The sequence below is a fragment of the Mobula hypostoma genome, chromosome 2 (assembly GCF_963921235.1).
Source record: "Mobula hypostoma chromosome 2, sMobHyp1.1, whole genome shotgun sequence".
NCBI classification, from domain to species: domain Eukaryota; kingdom Metazoa; phylum Chordata; class Chondrichthyes; order Myliobatiformes; family Myliobatidae; genus Mobula; species Mobula hypostoma.
The window spans coordinates 102,971,860-102,985,454 of NC_086098.1; the positions used below are offsets into that span (position 1 = coordinate 102,971,860).

General features: G+C 40.7%; 1 protein-coding gene and 1 long non-coding RNA gene across 5 annotated transcripts in view; one reads left to right on the forward strand and one right to left on the reverse strand.

Moving 5' to 3' along the window:
* The window catches only part of LOC134342324 (uncharacterized), a 115,265-nt gene extending 102,600 nt beyond the window's left edge, over positions 1-12,665 (reverse strand). Inside the window, exon 1 of the long non-coding RNA XR_010016999.1 lies at positions 12,572-12,665. This is a non-coding gene — a long non-coding RNA (uncharacterized LOC134342324). The remainder of the gene's footprint in view (positions 1-12,571) is intronic.
* Positions 12,092-13,595, forward strand: part of LOC134342323 (melanocortin-2 receptor accessory protein 2-like) — a 38,347-nt gene continuing 36,843 nt past the window's right edge. For 2 of the 4 annotated variants that reach the window (XM_063040310.1, XM_063040311.1), the window contains exon 1: positions 12,602-12,809. In XM_063040310.1, the coding sequence (XP_062896380.1) occupies positions 12,730-12,809 (80 nt within the window). In that variant the 5' untranslated portion in view covers positions 12,602-12,729. Of the gene's footprint in view, positions 12,207-12,601; positions 12,810-12,993; positions 13,137-13,595 lie in introns of those variants that run through there. The other 2 variants (XM_063040313.1, XM_063040312.1) reach the window with 2 other exon arrangements.

Here is a 13,595-nt window from a genome sequence, read left to right on the forward strand (position 1 = left end):
CCAATTAATAGCATCAATACATCAGCAAACTTCAGATTGCTCAAGGTTAGGTTGACATATCCTCATCTAAGCCTGAATTGCCCAAAACCCCCAACCTTTAAAAAACCGTACATAGCTGTTAAAATAATCAGAGTTTCAATCTTGAGTACCAGGGCGAAAGATCTCTGTGACATAATTGATGATAGAAATTTATCAGTTAAAAAATGATTCACAGCAATTTTGCACAATGCCTACCTTTCAAAATAAATGCAACCTGGTGATTTCATTTCATCTTCTTGATGATCTGCAGCACAGACCTTGCAATGCTCCACATAACTAACCCAATTCCAGCTCCTAACTGCTTCAGATTGACTTTAACTACTACTTTAAAAGTCTCCTGAAAGTCTCATGATATGACCCAACATTTGCCTTTCCTTTGCATTCTCTCTCAAAGACCACAGCTTTAGTGAAGCAACACACATAAAAGTTGCTGGTGAACACAGCACGCCAGGCAGCATCTATAGGAAGAGGTACAGTTGACGTTTCGGGCTGAGACCCTTCGTCAGGACTAACTGAAAGAACAGCTAGTAAGGGATTTGAAAGTGGGAGGGGGAGGGGAGATCCAAAATGATAGGAGAAGACAGGAGGGGGAGGGATGGAGCCAAGAGCTGGACAGGTGATTGGCAAAAGGGATATGAGAAGATCATGGGACAGGAGGCCCAGGGAGAAAGAAAGGGGGGGGAGCCCAGAAGATGGGCAAGGGGTATAGTGAGAGGGACAGAGGGAGAAAAAGGAGAGAGAGAAAAAGAATGTGTGTATATAAATAAATAAATAACGGATGGGGTACGAGGGGGAGGTGGGGCATTAGCGGAAGTTTGAGAAGTCAATGTTCCTGCCATCAGGTTGGAGGCTACCCAGACGGAATATATTCATGTTGAAATACTTCAAATACATTTAATTAAATAAATAGTGTAAAAAGAGAGAACAATAATAAGGTAGTGTTCATGGGTTGGTTCATTGTCCGTTCAAAAATCTGATGGTGGAGGGAAAGAAGCTGTTCCTAAAACATTGAGTATGTGTCTTTAGGCTTTTGTACCTCTTCTTTGATAGTAATAATTAGAGAACATGTCCCATGTGATGGAGATCGTTAATGATGCGGCATTGTCTAAATACTACACCCAGAATACAGGCCTGACTCTGGTAGGGCTACTAGAATAAAAATAGAAAATGTTACTAATTCTCAGCAAGCCAGGCAGCATCTGTGAAAAGAGAAATTAAATTAATGATCAGGGTGAATATCTGTCATCAGAACTGATGAAGGGTTCTTTGACTTGAATTGTTAATTTCCAATCTCTTCAGCTTCTTGAATTCTATCTATTAAAGAACTATTTGAATTTATAGAATGTTTTTAAGTAATGAAACCACTCAAAGTACTTGATACTGAGATATAAGTAAGGAGATATTGGAAACAAAAATAGAAAAGGCTGGAAAAATTCAGCTGGATCAGGCAGCATTCATAGAAAGGGAAACTGTTAACATTTTCAGATCTAAGATCCAGCTGGACTGAGAAAAGGAGAAATGAGTAGGTCTAGATGGCAGAGGAGGTGAGAAGGACAATAAGTAGAAGAAAGGGAATGTCTGTACTACAGTGAAAAGATGCACCATTATATGGTCACTTAAGAAGAGTGACAAAAAGCATGGTAGGTTTTAAGGAGCATTCAGTGGAAGGGAGAAGGAATTCCAAAGTTCAGTGCTCTGGCAGCTCACCTGTGGTAGAGAAGAGTAATTTAGGGAATGCAAAAGAATTGCAGGAACACAGACCTTGATGGCCTAAAGGAAGTTGAAAATGGAGATAGCCCTAGCTTCCAACACATTAGGATCACAATAGAGACACCAAAAGGCACTTGGGTTTCCCTCATTTAGCAGCATGTCCCCCTCAGATCTTCCAGTTTGAAATGGTCCAGAGACACCACCTATTCCCAATGAATTAATAACGTCCATATTTTCAGCCAAACCTCTGGTGAATCTGGAGGAAAATGGGGAGGTGAGTGAAGAGAATTAAGAGTTTTATATTAATTTTCAGAGCTGTGTTATACTGGAATGGGTGATGCTTTTTGCTCAACCCCAATTGTCCTAGAGAAAATGGTGATGATCTGCCATCTTGAACCACTCACTGCATTCCTTCTGCAGAAGGAGCTCCCACATCACTGTTGGGGAAAGAGTTTCAATACTTAGATCCAATGAATGTAAGGGACCAGCAATACTTAGGGAATCTGTAAGTGGTGGATTTCCCATACACCTGCTGTCCTTGTCCTTGGTGATAGAGGTTATGGTTTACAGAAATAGTCAAGGCAAGTAACTGGAGTGTTTTTGGTAGTGCCTTCATATGCCTCATTCCATTCCATTACCTTTGTTTGCTATTGATTCAGAACGAGAGATCTTCTCCCTTTTCCCGGCTGCTTATTTTTCTACTCCCTGGGGTAATTTAGCAGCAATATAATTTTATCCAAGCTCACTCTCTCATTCATAGCAGGGTACCTCAGCTATTTACAACCTGAGTAATCCGAGTCCAACCTTATCGTTAAATCCATATTTTACTCCTTGAAGGTCAAATGTAAGAATGCACTTATTTTCCTTTCCTTTTCCTCTTTTGGATGTGAGTCTGAATGTAGATGATTTTGGACAAGGTATAGTGTTTATACTGCTCCTGGAGTGATGATGTAATTTACTGACTGCAGTCTGGAAATTATACTGTTTGCTCTTAGTCTTCAAAGGCAATTTTTGCATAGTTTGATTAAGATAATGAGTCACTCATTATTTAATATGTTTTGAATAAAATGCTAGAAATTTGCTGAAGCAATTCATAGAACTCAAAAGTTGGTAACATATGCACACATTTAAAAATGCAGGCAGCAACCAGAATGGTTTTCAAATAATGAATAATGTGATGTTATATGGAAATGTGCATTGTCATTTTCTGCTGATTAAAGATACATGTTTACATACTTTATACACCAGACTCATTAGCATGTTAAAGCAAATCAGTTGAGATGTCAAACCTGCCCACTGTAAATATTACAAAAGGTACAAACAGGAAAGAGTCTTCAAAAGTTAAAATACATCTGAAAAATATATCCCTGTATGTCATTTGTTCATTATTACCCATTCATTTCATGTTATAAGAAAACCTTGATGTAAAACTCCATTGTGGATTTCCAATATCTATTGATCCACCTTGCAGAAATTTAGTGGCAATTGTCTATTGACAGCATTCTCGTTGGGGATTTTGCCCATCTCTCATTGAAATTACCTCCAGAAACTAAGTGATACCCTTATTAAAAATTAATTATTATTAGCAAGTATTGTGCCTTCTAATACAGGTAATTCCATTATCACTTTATAATGGATAAAATTTCACAATTTCACCATATCTGTCATGGCTCCAGGATTACCTACTTGCCTCCGATTCCACAGTCTGAATTCAAGCTTTGTTCCAGAGATTTAACTCAGATATCTGTGTAAGTGGTTTCTTTTTTTTTAATGTCACTGCGTAGTCTAATTAAAACGGCTTCTTTGTTATGTTATAATTGAAAGGGCTTCTTTGTTATGTTAACTGCTGAGAAAGTCCTCCCGCTAGCAGTTTGTTTGGATCACGTTACTGATAAGAAGGTGTTACGAACCAATTGGGATAGTTGTTATGCTTTTGGTGTGTCTGTAAGATATTGTATGAGCGGGGTTTTGGGGAGAAGGCGGGAGAGAGAGACAGAGGATGGACCAGGTGCTGTGAGTCCGCTAACGGGGTTGGACCCCGAGCAGGAGTTCGAGGTCCAGGGTGAGGAGAGGAGATGGAGACTCGTGTGGAGTGTCTGGTCGACCACTGTCGTTAGTCCCAGGCGGCCAGTCGAGGTGGTCCAAGGGGATCGCATTGTGAAGAGGAGGGTCCTGAGCTTCAACTGTTTGTGCACGAAGAGATTGAACTTTGATAAGTGTGGCGCCTTTTATTTTCCTTTCATATTTTATTCTCTATTAATTATATAGTTCCAGTAATATCTATAAACTGTAAATCATTTAATCGTATCTGGTGTATTGTCTGTTATTTGGGTGGGGTGGGGTACATCACACAGCATCCACACAAACTAATTACCCAGTTTGGCGGGGCCAAGGGCTGTTTCCCTAGACGACAGCGAGCCGAGCGACCCTGAGGTTGGCCGGGGGGCTACATCTGGAATAACATTTCAGTTCAATACTGAAGGAGAGAAGTACTGTCCTTTAGATGGTATGCTAAAATAAGGATCAATAATTAACTTTATTCCCCAAATACATTTATATGGACTGGGAATTTACTGTGGTGTGTTGGTCAGTGTTCAACATGCAACAAAAACAGCAACATTCAACAGGTATAAATAATAAAGAATTATATAAAACATAAAAGTTAGAGATTAAAGGACATATATGGAATGAAATATGCATAAATATATAAATACCAGTCTGTATCTTGGAGCAATATAAAAAAGGTGGTTTAAATTGTCTACAGTGCAGTACAGTGATTAGCTAACTAGAATGATTTATCAGATTAACTACTTGTGGGAAGAGATTTTTAGAATGGTGTGAAATTTTTGTTTTAATAGCCCTATAGCACTTCCAGAAGGGAGCATTTGGAAAAGGCAGTTTGCAGGATGGGTAGTATCTATAATGATTTTTTCTGCTCTCTTCTTTGTCCTGGACACATACAAGTCTTGCAGTAATGGTAGACCGCAGCCAATGACCTCTCCTGTTGACCTGGCAGTTCACGGTAGTTTTTTGTATACTATGAGAAGATGCTACACCAAACTAGACAACAATGGCTCACATGAGGACGATCTCTATGAAGGCAATATAGAGTTCTGGGGAAGATGGAATTTTGCCGACTGCTACAAGAAGTACTGCACATCCTCTGCCAGAGGTCTGTTTCTTCTCTCCGGGTGGGGGGGGGGGTGAAAAATCCCACGGGACTACTTCAGAAAAGAGCAGAGGAATTATTTTCAGTGTACTAAATGACTCTCCGTGAACCTATGCCACTAAAATCAGTTATAAAAGATCATTGTCATATTGTATATGAAATCTGTTATGTTTTGTAAATCCAGAAAATAAAAATAATTGGAAGATACCACAGAGCTGGCAATGCCTTCCTTAGTTTTGCTTGACTTTGGTGTAGCACGTGTATATCATGTGGTGGCATAAAACTTATGCCATTCACATACTTTTACATATAACCCATAATGAATTATTTAAGTGAACAAAACACTTAAGTAAACAATAGATTTTCAACATTATTCAAATATTATTGAAATATTAAATACAAAACACTCCTCCCTGCTTAACTATAAACTGCAGTTCAATGTAGAATGCGTCACAACTTGGCAGGTGAGACTTGTGGCTGTGAAACAATCATAGCAATCATGTGTTCTGGGACCTCCTCCATGGTAGTTGTAGGAGTTGGCTCTGGGACTGAGGAAGTGGTTTTGACAGCTATAGACACCTTTTTTCTACTTTCTTCTTTCTTCTCCCAGCTGCTCTTGGCATCTTCTGAAAAAGTTGGTATCCCAAATAGTTCATGGAAAGCTGTTTGATCTGCTGATCTATGCCAGGCTATCAGGCAAAGCTTTGAGCTAACATTTTCATTTTGACCACACGTTGATAACTGGTATGTAGTTCCTCCAACACAGTAGCTCTCAAATTGAATGATACAAAAATTCCCCACATGCAAACCTCATTAGGGGAAAGTTCATTACAGCCCTGGTAAAAATGGGGGAACTGGGCTTTCTGCTGCACATTCCAGCCATTTTGACTGCTATGTGGGCCTGAGAGAGTGTGGGGTATTTTCTGGTTTCACTTTATTTAAAGAGTTCCAACAGGTTTGTCAGGCAAGGTTTTTCCTTGAGGAAACCATACTGACTACGGCCTATTTTATCATGTGCTCCAAGTACCCTGAGATCTCATCCTTACCAATTGACTCCAACATCTTCCTAACCACAGAGTTCAGACTAACTGGCCAATGGTTTCCTTTATTCTGCCTCTCTCCCTTCTTGAAGGGTTGAGTGACATCTGCAATTTTCCGGTCTTCTAGAACTATTCCAGAATCTAGTGAATCTTGAAAGATCATTAGTAATGCCTACGCAATTTCTTCAGCCACCTCTTTCAGAACCCTGAGGTATCCACCAGCTGGTCCAGATGATATATCTACCTTCATACCTTTCAGTTTCCCCAAAAACCTTTACTCTAGTATGAGTAAATTCACGCACTTCATGACCCCTGACACTGGAACTTTCACCATACTGCTATTGTCTTCCACAGTGAAGACTGATGCAAAATACTTATTCAGTTTGCCTGCTATTTCCTTGTCCCCCATTACTACCCTCTCAGCATTGTTTTCCAGTGGTCTGATATCCAATCTCACCCCTCTTTTACACTGAGGAAACTTTTGGTATCCTCTTTAATATTATTATTAAAGAGGATATCAAAAGTAAGCCAGCCAATAATATTAAAGAGGATATTAATATTAAACTGCACTTCACTGAAGTGCTTTCCTCCAGAAATTTTGCAAAGATATCCTCTATCCTGGGCAGAGGGTATTGATCGACTTTTAGTACTGGATTGGGGTGACCTTAAAATCACCACAGATCATGACAGACCCATTCTTGGGTGATGAGCATTGCCCATGGGCTCCACTCAACCTTGGAAAGAAGTCCTTCAGTCTCCATGCGATCTAGCTCAATGGCTACTTTATCATGGGTGGTATAAGGAACTGGATGGGCTTAGTAAAACTAGGGAGTGGCATCTTCACTTAATAATATTTTACCCTTGATATGTTTGAGTTTTCCAACACCATCCATGAATACTGCTGAGGCATCATCCAGTACCTTCCTTACTTTGCTTTCAGTTGATTCTATTGTAAGGGATGTGGGATGCAAATGGTGGATGGATCTCCAACCAAGTTGTAGTTGTCTCAGCCATCAAAGCCACACAATGCTGGCCCTAGTATTTTCACCACATACAAGTCCAATGTAGCTTGTTGCTTATTGTATTGCACTGTTATGACTGTCACCTCCACAGGAATATTTGTTTCTCCAGTGTAAGTTCTTAGTTGGATATCTGCAGGCTTCAGTTCAATATCTTTGAAATGCCATTCAAACCCATTCTGTGGAATGACTGAAACAGCCAAATCAGTGTCCAAAGCTATTTATTTAATTTGCCATTCACTTCTGTTGTAACCCATATTGTTTGTCTGTTGCTAGTTTTCTCAACATATATCTCAAGGCTAATCAGTCCTGTGTCACTCTGACCATTATCAGATTTTTCTTCAACAGCATGCAGATTAGTGTTATTTTTGAAACTGCAATTTGACCCTTTTTACTTTCCCTATCGTAATGTAGGCCTCCATATACCTACTATTCAGGCTTCTCTTAAAGGTTGAACTTGAGCTCATATGCACCATTTCTGCTGGCAGCTCATTCCACATGCTCATAACCCACTGAGTGAAGAAGTTTCCCCTCATGTTCCCCTTAAGCTTCCCACCTTTCACCCTTAACCCATAACTGCTGGTTGCGGTCCCACCCAACCTCAATGGAAAAAGCCTGCTTGCATTTACCCTATATATACCCCTCATAATTTTGCATACAACTAATAAATCTCCTCTCAATCTTCTATGTTCTAAAGAATACAGTCCTAACCTATTCAATCTTTCCTTATAACTCAGATCCTCCAGACCCAGCAACATTCTTGTAAGCATTTTCTGCATTATTTCAACCTTGCTTACTTCTTTCCTGTAGGTAGGTAGCCAAAACTGCACATAATACTCCAACTGAGGCCTCACCAACTTCTTATACAACTTCAACATAACACCCCATCCCCTGTATTCAATGCACTAATTATGAAGGCCAATAGGCCAAAAGCTTCCTTTACAACTCTATCTACCTGTGATGCCACTTTCAACGAATTATGGGCCTGTATTCCCAGATCCTTTTGTTTTACCACACTCCTCATTGCCCTACCATTCACTGTGTAAGACCTACCCTGGTTGGTCCTACCAAAGTGCGACACCTCACACTTGCCCGCATTAAATTTTATCTACCATATTTCACCCCATTTTTCCAGCTGATGCAGATCCATTTGCAAGCTGTGAAGCCTTCCTCACTGTCCATTACACTGCTAACGTTGGTGTCATCTGCAAATTTGCTTATCTAGTTAACCACATTATCATCCCGATTATCGATATAGATGACAATCAACAAAGGACCCAGCACTGACCCTTGCAGTCAGTGAGGCAGCCCTCTCCTACCACTCACTGGCTTCTCCCACAAAGCCAATGTCTAATCGAATTTAGGACCTCATCCTGAACACTGAGGGACTGAACCTTCTTGACCAGCCTCTCATGCGAAACCTTATCAAATGCCTTACACAAGTCCATGTAGACAACATCCACAATCTTGCCTTCATCGACTTTCTGAGTAACTTGCTCAAAAAACTCTATAAAATTGGTTAGAGATGACCTACCATGCCTACCTATTCTTAATCAGTCCATGTTTATCCAAATACTTATAAATCCAGTCTCTTAGAATACCTTCCAATAACTTCCCCATACCTGATGTCAGACTCATTGGCCTATAATTTCCTGGCTTATGTTTAGAGCCTTTTTTTAAGCAGTTGAAACACATTGGCTTCCTCCGGTCCTCTGGTACCTCTTCTGTCACTAAGGATGATTTCATTATCTCTGCTACAGCCCTGGCAATTTATACATTTGCATCTTGTAGGGTCCGAGGGAACACCTAGTCAGGCCCTGGAGATTTATCTATCTGATTTGCCTCAGGTTAGCAAACAGCTCCTCCTTTATAATCTATACAGTGTTCATGAAGTTGATGCGGTTTTGCCTCACTTCCATAAACTATGTGTCCGTCTCCTCAGTAAATACAGATGCAAAGAATTCATTTTAAAATTTCCACATCTGTTTTGGGATCACCATGGATTACCATTCTGGTCTTCCAGAGGACCAGTTTTGTCCCTTGCAATCCTTTTGCTCTTAACATACTGTATCTGTAGAATCCCTTAGGATTCTCCTTCACCTTGTCTTCTAGAGAAACGTCATGCCTTTTTTTAGCCTTCCTGATTTCTTTCTTAAGTGTTCTCTTGCATCTTGTCTATTCCATAAGCATTTTCTGTCTGTATCTTGTTTTACAGCAGATGCCAACCGTCCCCTAAAACCCTCACTAATTTTTATAGATGCACTGTAGAAAGCATTCTCCTAGGGTGCATCACAACCTGGTAGGGAAGTTGTCCTGTCCAAGACCAGAAGAAGCTGCAGAAGATCATGAACACAGCCCAGCACATCACACAAAACAATCTTCCGTCCTTGGACTCACTTTACACGGCACGCTGTCAGAGCAGTGCTGCCAGGATAATCAAGGACACGACCCACACAGCCAACACACTTTTCATATGAGAAAGGAACTGGGAAATAAGCCCAGATTAATGGGATATATTATAGACCATCCAACAGTCCTAGATATTTAGGACAAATTGATAAAGAAATCACAGACTGTTGTAAGAAACATAAAGTTGTTATAGTAGATGATTTTAACTTACCACATATTGAAACTTTTCTTATTTCTCTGTTCCACATATAACAAATGATTAGTCAAGTCCCGTAGTCCGTCTTGACACAGCGCTGCCATGACATTTTCCATGACTAGTAATACCATTCCTACTGCTTTAATCCCTCCTGCTCTACCACATCTGGAACAACAGAATCCCAGAATACTGAGCTGCCAGTCCTGCCTCCCCCCAACAAACTTGAAGGTTTTGTTGTGCTTCTTTTTTAACTCAACCATCTTGCGGCACTTCTACAGGTAGGTTGTCATCCCTGGTTCATTTAAAACTTCCTCTCCACCACTGTTAAGTTTTGCAACTCCAAAACACAAAACTAATTGAAAGAAAACATGGAGCCGGGAACGTGCACCTTAGTGTCATTTTACTTTTAGCTTGGCACGTGCATATGATGTGATTGCGTAATGACTTATGCCATTCATGTACTTTTATAAATAACTCACAATGAATTATTTAAATGAACAAGAATGCTTAATCAAACAATATATTTACAATATTACTCAAGTATTACCAAAGTATTAAATACACAATAGGAATTTGCTGTGCCCAAAAGTTTTCCTCATTAAAACAATGCTTAAACTGTAAAAAACTTCGTTGGTTTCTTCAACATCACTTCTATTCCACGCATTGACTAGTACACAGAACAAAATGAAGTAAAAATCCAATATTTTCCCTCCTCCTTAACACTTCTTGGGTTTTCCAAAATTTTGCCTCAATTGAAAAGCTGACAGGAGTTGTATCAAAGCCTAGAACTCCGTTTTGTATTTTTATACTTTGCACAATGGGTGTACATTTCAGAACAAGGTAATGACTGAGATTGGAAACCTTTTAACTTATCACCTGGGGGAGTTGTGGAGATTAGTATTTTCCTATAGCTTCATCATAAAGTACATTTGGATATCAGTTCCATAGTGCAAATAATTACAAAGACCAAAAAATAAGAGTAGAAATTCTGGTCACATATGTTACATGCCCATGTGCTTGGGTACTTCCAAAATTCAGACCCATCATATGTGATTTCCTTCCACTTCTGTCCTCCCCTGCCCACTACCATCCTCCACTGACTACTCCCACACCCCCCATGTTGCACTCTTCCCTGCTCTTCTTCCCACTTCCTCTGCCCTTTCTCTTTTCAGCTCCGACCTCTCACCTATTCTCCTTTACCTAGTCTGGCCATATTCGCATTCCCACCTCCCTCCACCTCCTTCGCCACTTTTTCCCCTCCTTTCCATTTCCCAACTTCACCGTCTTATCTCATTGGATGTCTTTTCCACCTCCTTTGGCTGAAAAAAAGATCATAGTGGTGTGAGCACAGGTCCAGGATAAGCTATTTACCTTAAGGGAGACTAGAGGAGGGTACTTTTCATATTGAAAATGACCGAACTGTGGAACTCACTGTCTGCCAGGGAGGTGGAAACAGAGACTCTCTCACAGTTCACATAGATAAAAAATTCAAACATCAGGGCATAGAAAACTTCTGCCTGTGGAAAGGAAAGATTTTCCTAGGGTCCATGTCTCAATATATCGGATCAGCAGGATGCAGTGAATATTGTGGATTAGAGCAGTGATCAGTGAAGAGAAACCATACTGATATCCCTCCACTGGAAAATATCAAGCAGTCTTCTTGGTGAGAGTGAGATGCAATATGTTTCAGTTTTGCAATATTGTAGTTTCTGATTCAGGCAAAGTAACATATCTGAGTAAGGGATCAATAAAATATTTCCTGTATGGTATTAACTTCCATATCTTATATGGGAAATAATATAACTGCGAGCTCTTTAAGCAGCAATAGTTTTCACTGATGTAGCATAAAGCATTGCTGCAGACAAGCAGCTCATACGAAGCAGCTGTTTTCATTCATTCTGAACTGGTCAAACATCTAAAAGTCATTAGAGTTTTCAAACTCAATGAGATTCTCCAGTGAGATTTCTCAAGTTTTGTTGTCAGTCCTTTGTAATTTAACTCTTGACGATTTTTACTATTCTCCACAGAACGACTTTTAATTTTCCCCATTATTTGTCAGGTAGATAAGTCTAGATAAGCAAAACACAATTAAACACGGTTATTCTATTTGTGGGATTATGCCATTCACTTTTCCCCCTGCTTCTAAATGAGTCCCAGGATTTGGCTTCATCTCACGGTTTGTCAGTTGGTTTTATGTGTTACTGCAAACGTGAGATTCGGTGCATTTCAGAATATCAATCTTTGAAACATCCTGGTCATTTCCACCAGTATCTCCTTGATATTGAACCCCAGGGGTTCAATTTAAGGCTGCGTAAGAGATGTTTTATTTTTCAAAGAACTCCTTTCCAGAATGGAAAAGCCCAAATTTCCCCTTGTCTTCGAGGTAATTTGGTACCATGAGATCCTCTTCTCAGCTCTCTCTAGTGCCCAAAGATGTGCAGCGATTCTGGCTGTGCTCCCGCCCCCGACCCCGCCAGAAATTTATTCACTTCTTCTGACTGTGTCAATTCGTGGTGCCACGAGTGTCACAGACTGCGGACGTTGGAATCTAGAGAGGGCGAAAATCAGATTGTTTGAGAGGCTCAGCGGGAGGGAAATACAGTCGAAGTGTTGGGTCGAGACCGGTAAGTCCAGATGACGGGCGACCCGAAATGTTTACTACCCATCATTTCCCTCGGCATATGCTACCTGAGTTTCTCCAGCATTTTTATACCCTCTCATCAGCTGCTTATCTAATGAAAGTGATGAACAGTGAAGGTTAGGCTGGTTTGTGATAGATTTTCCATTAATTTTATTTCGCAGTAAATTCTTTACCGTTTAACTCATTGTCAAGAACATGCCTTAATTACCACCCGTTTGATCATATGAAGCTCCCGGCACTTTAGACCATCCACTTTTTACCCTGTTTCCTATTCTGCAGTGAATCCCTTTAAATTCTACTGACAATAAGATATTCAATATACAATCACAGGGGGTTAATTTTTCTTACTGTGAATTCGATGTTTTGCACCGACGCTAGCTGCCCACACTAGAGTCCTACGATATGGTTGTTGTTGCCTCTTCTCTCCAAGCAGCGGTACCATAACACTAGCGGTAGTCACTCTACGATCTCCAACTCCCGATCTGAGCGGATCTCGGTGCCCGCAAATGCCGCAAGGAGCAGTGAGAGTGACGCGGATCCGAGACAAGGCAAACTCAACTCTCAACCAAATCGTCTATCCTGCTGGGTGCGGTCTTTCATTAATTCTATTGTGTTTCCTGGATTTGCTGTGTATGTCCGGAAGAAGATGAATCTCGGGGTTATATATGTGACACAAATGTACTTTGATAATAAATTTACTTTTAAGTTTTAAGTGTGCGCATGGATTAACGCGCCTGGAAAATGTCAGGGCAGAAAGGGGAGCGGAGGTGGCCACTCACAATTCAGACCCGCCTCCTCCTACCAACACCCGGGCACCAGTCGAAGTCTCCGTCGGGATGTGACATCAGAAACCCGACGAGAATCCCAGGATCAGCTGGTGGTGCAGAAACCCGGGGTGGTCCCACTGCCGGAGGTGAGCTGCCGAGTGTGTGTATAGAAAGAGTGGCGGGGGTTGGTTTCCGCTGCCCTGGCTGGGACCAAGCGGCGAGACGCTTAACTTTCCGTGCACTGGTTACCCGGGCGCGCACTTGCCGTTAAATCCGCAATTTAAAGCGTTTGCTGGAGAGCACGATCAATTCCCCGATGTTTTGCCTGAATTGGAAGAATAAATTGGGGTTTACATAATGTTTCATATTAAGGAAGTGTTAAGTATCTCGCCTCTGCGAGTTTCACGTGCGGCTTGTGAAGTCAATTCCTGGCGCTTGTAAAGATTCCCTAGAAAAAGCATCAAACAAGTTCTATGTTATAGGTTGGAGTTTTAAGCGATTGTATTTGTAATATCAGTTCGCTTATAAAGCCCGAAACTGTATTTACTTTGAATGATTCTCAGTCGATGTGAGTGGTTTAAGCCATGATTCTGGGGCAAGAGTCT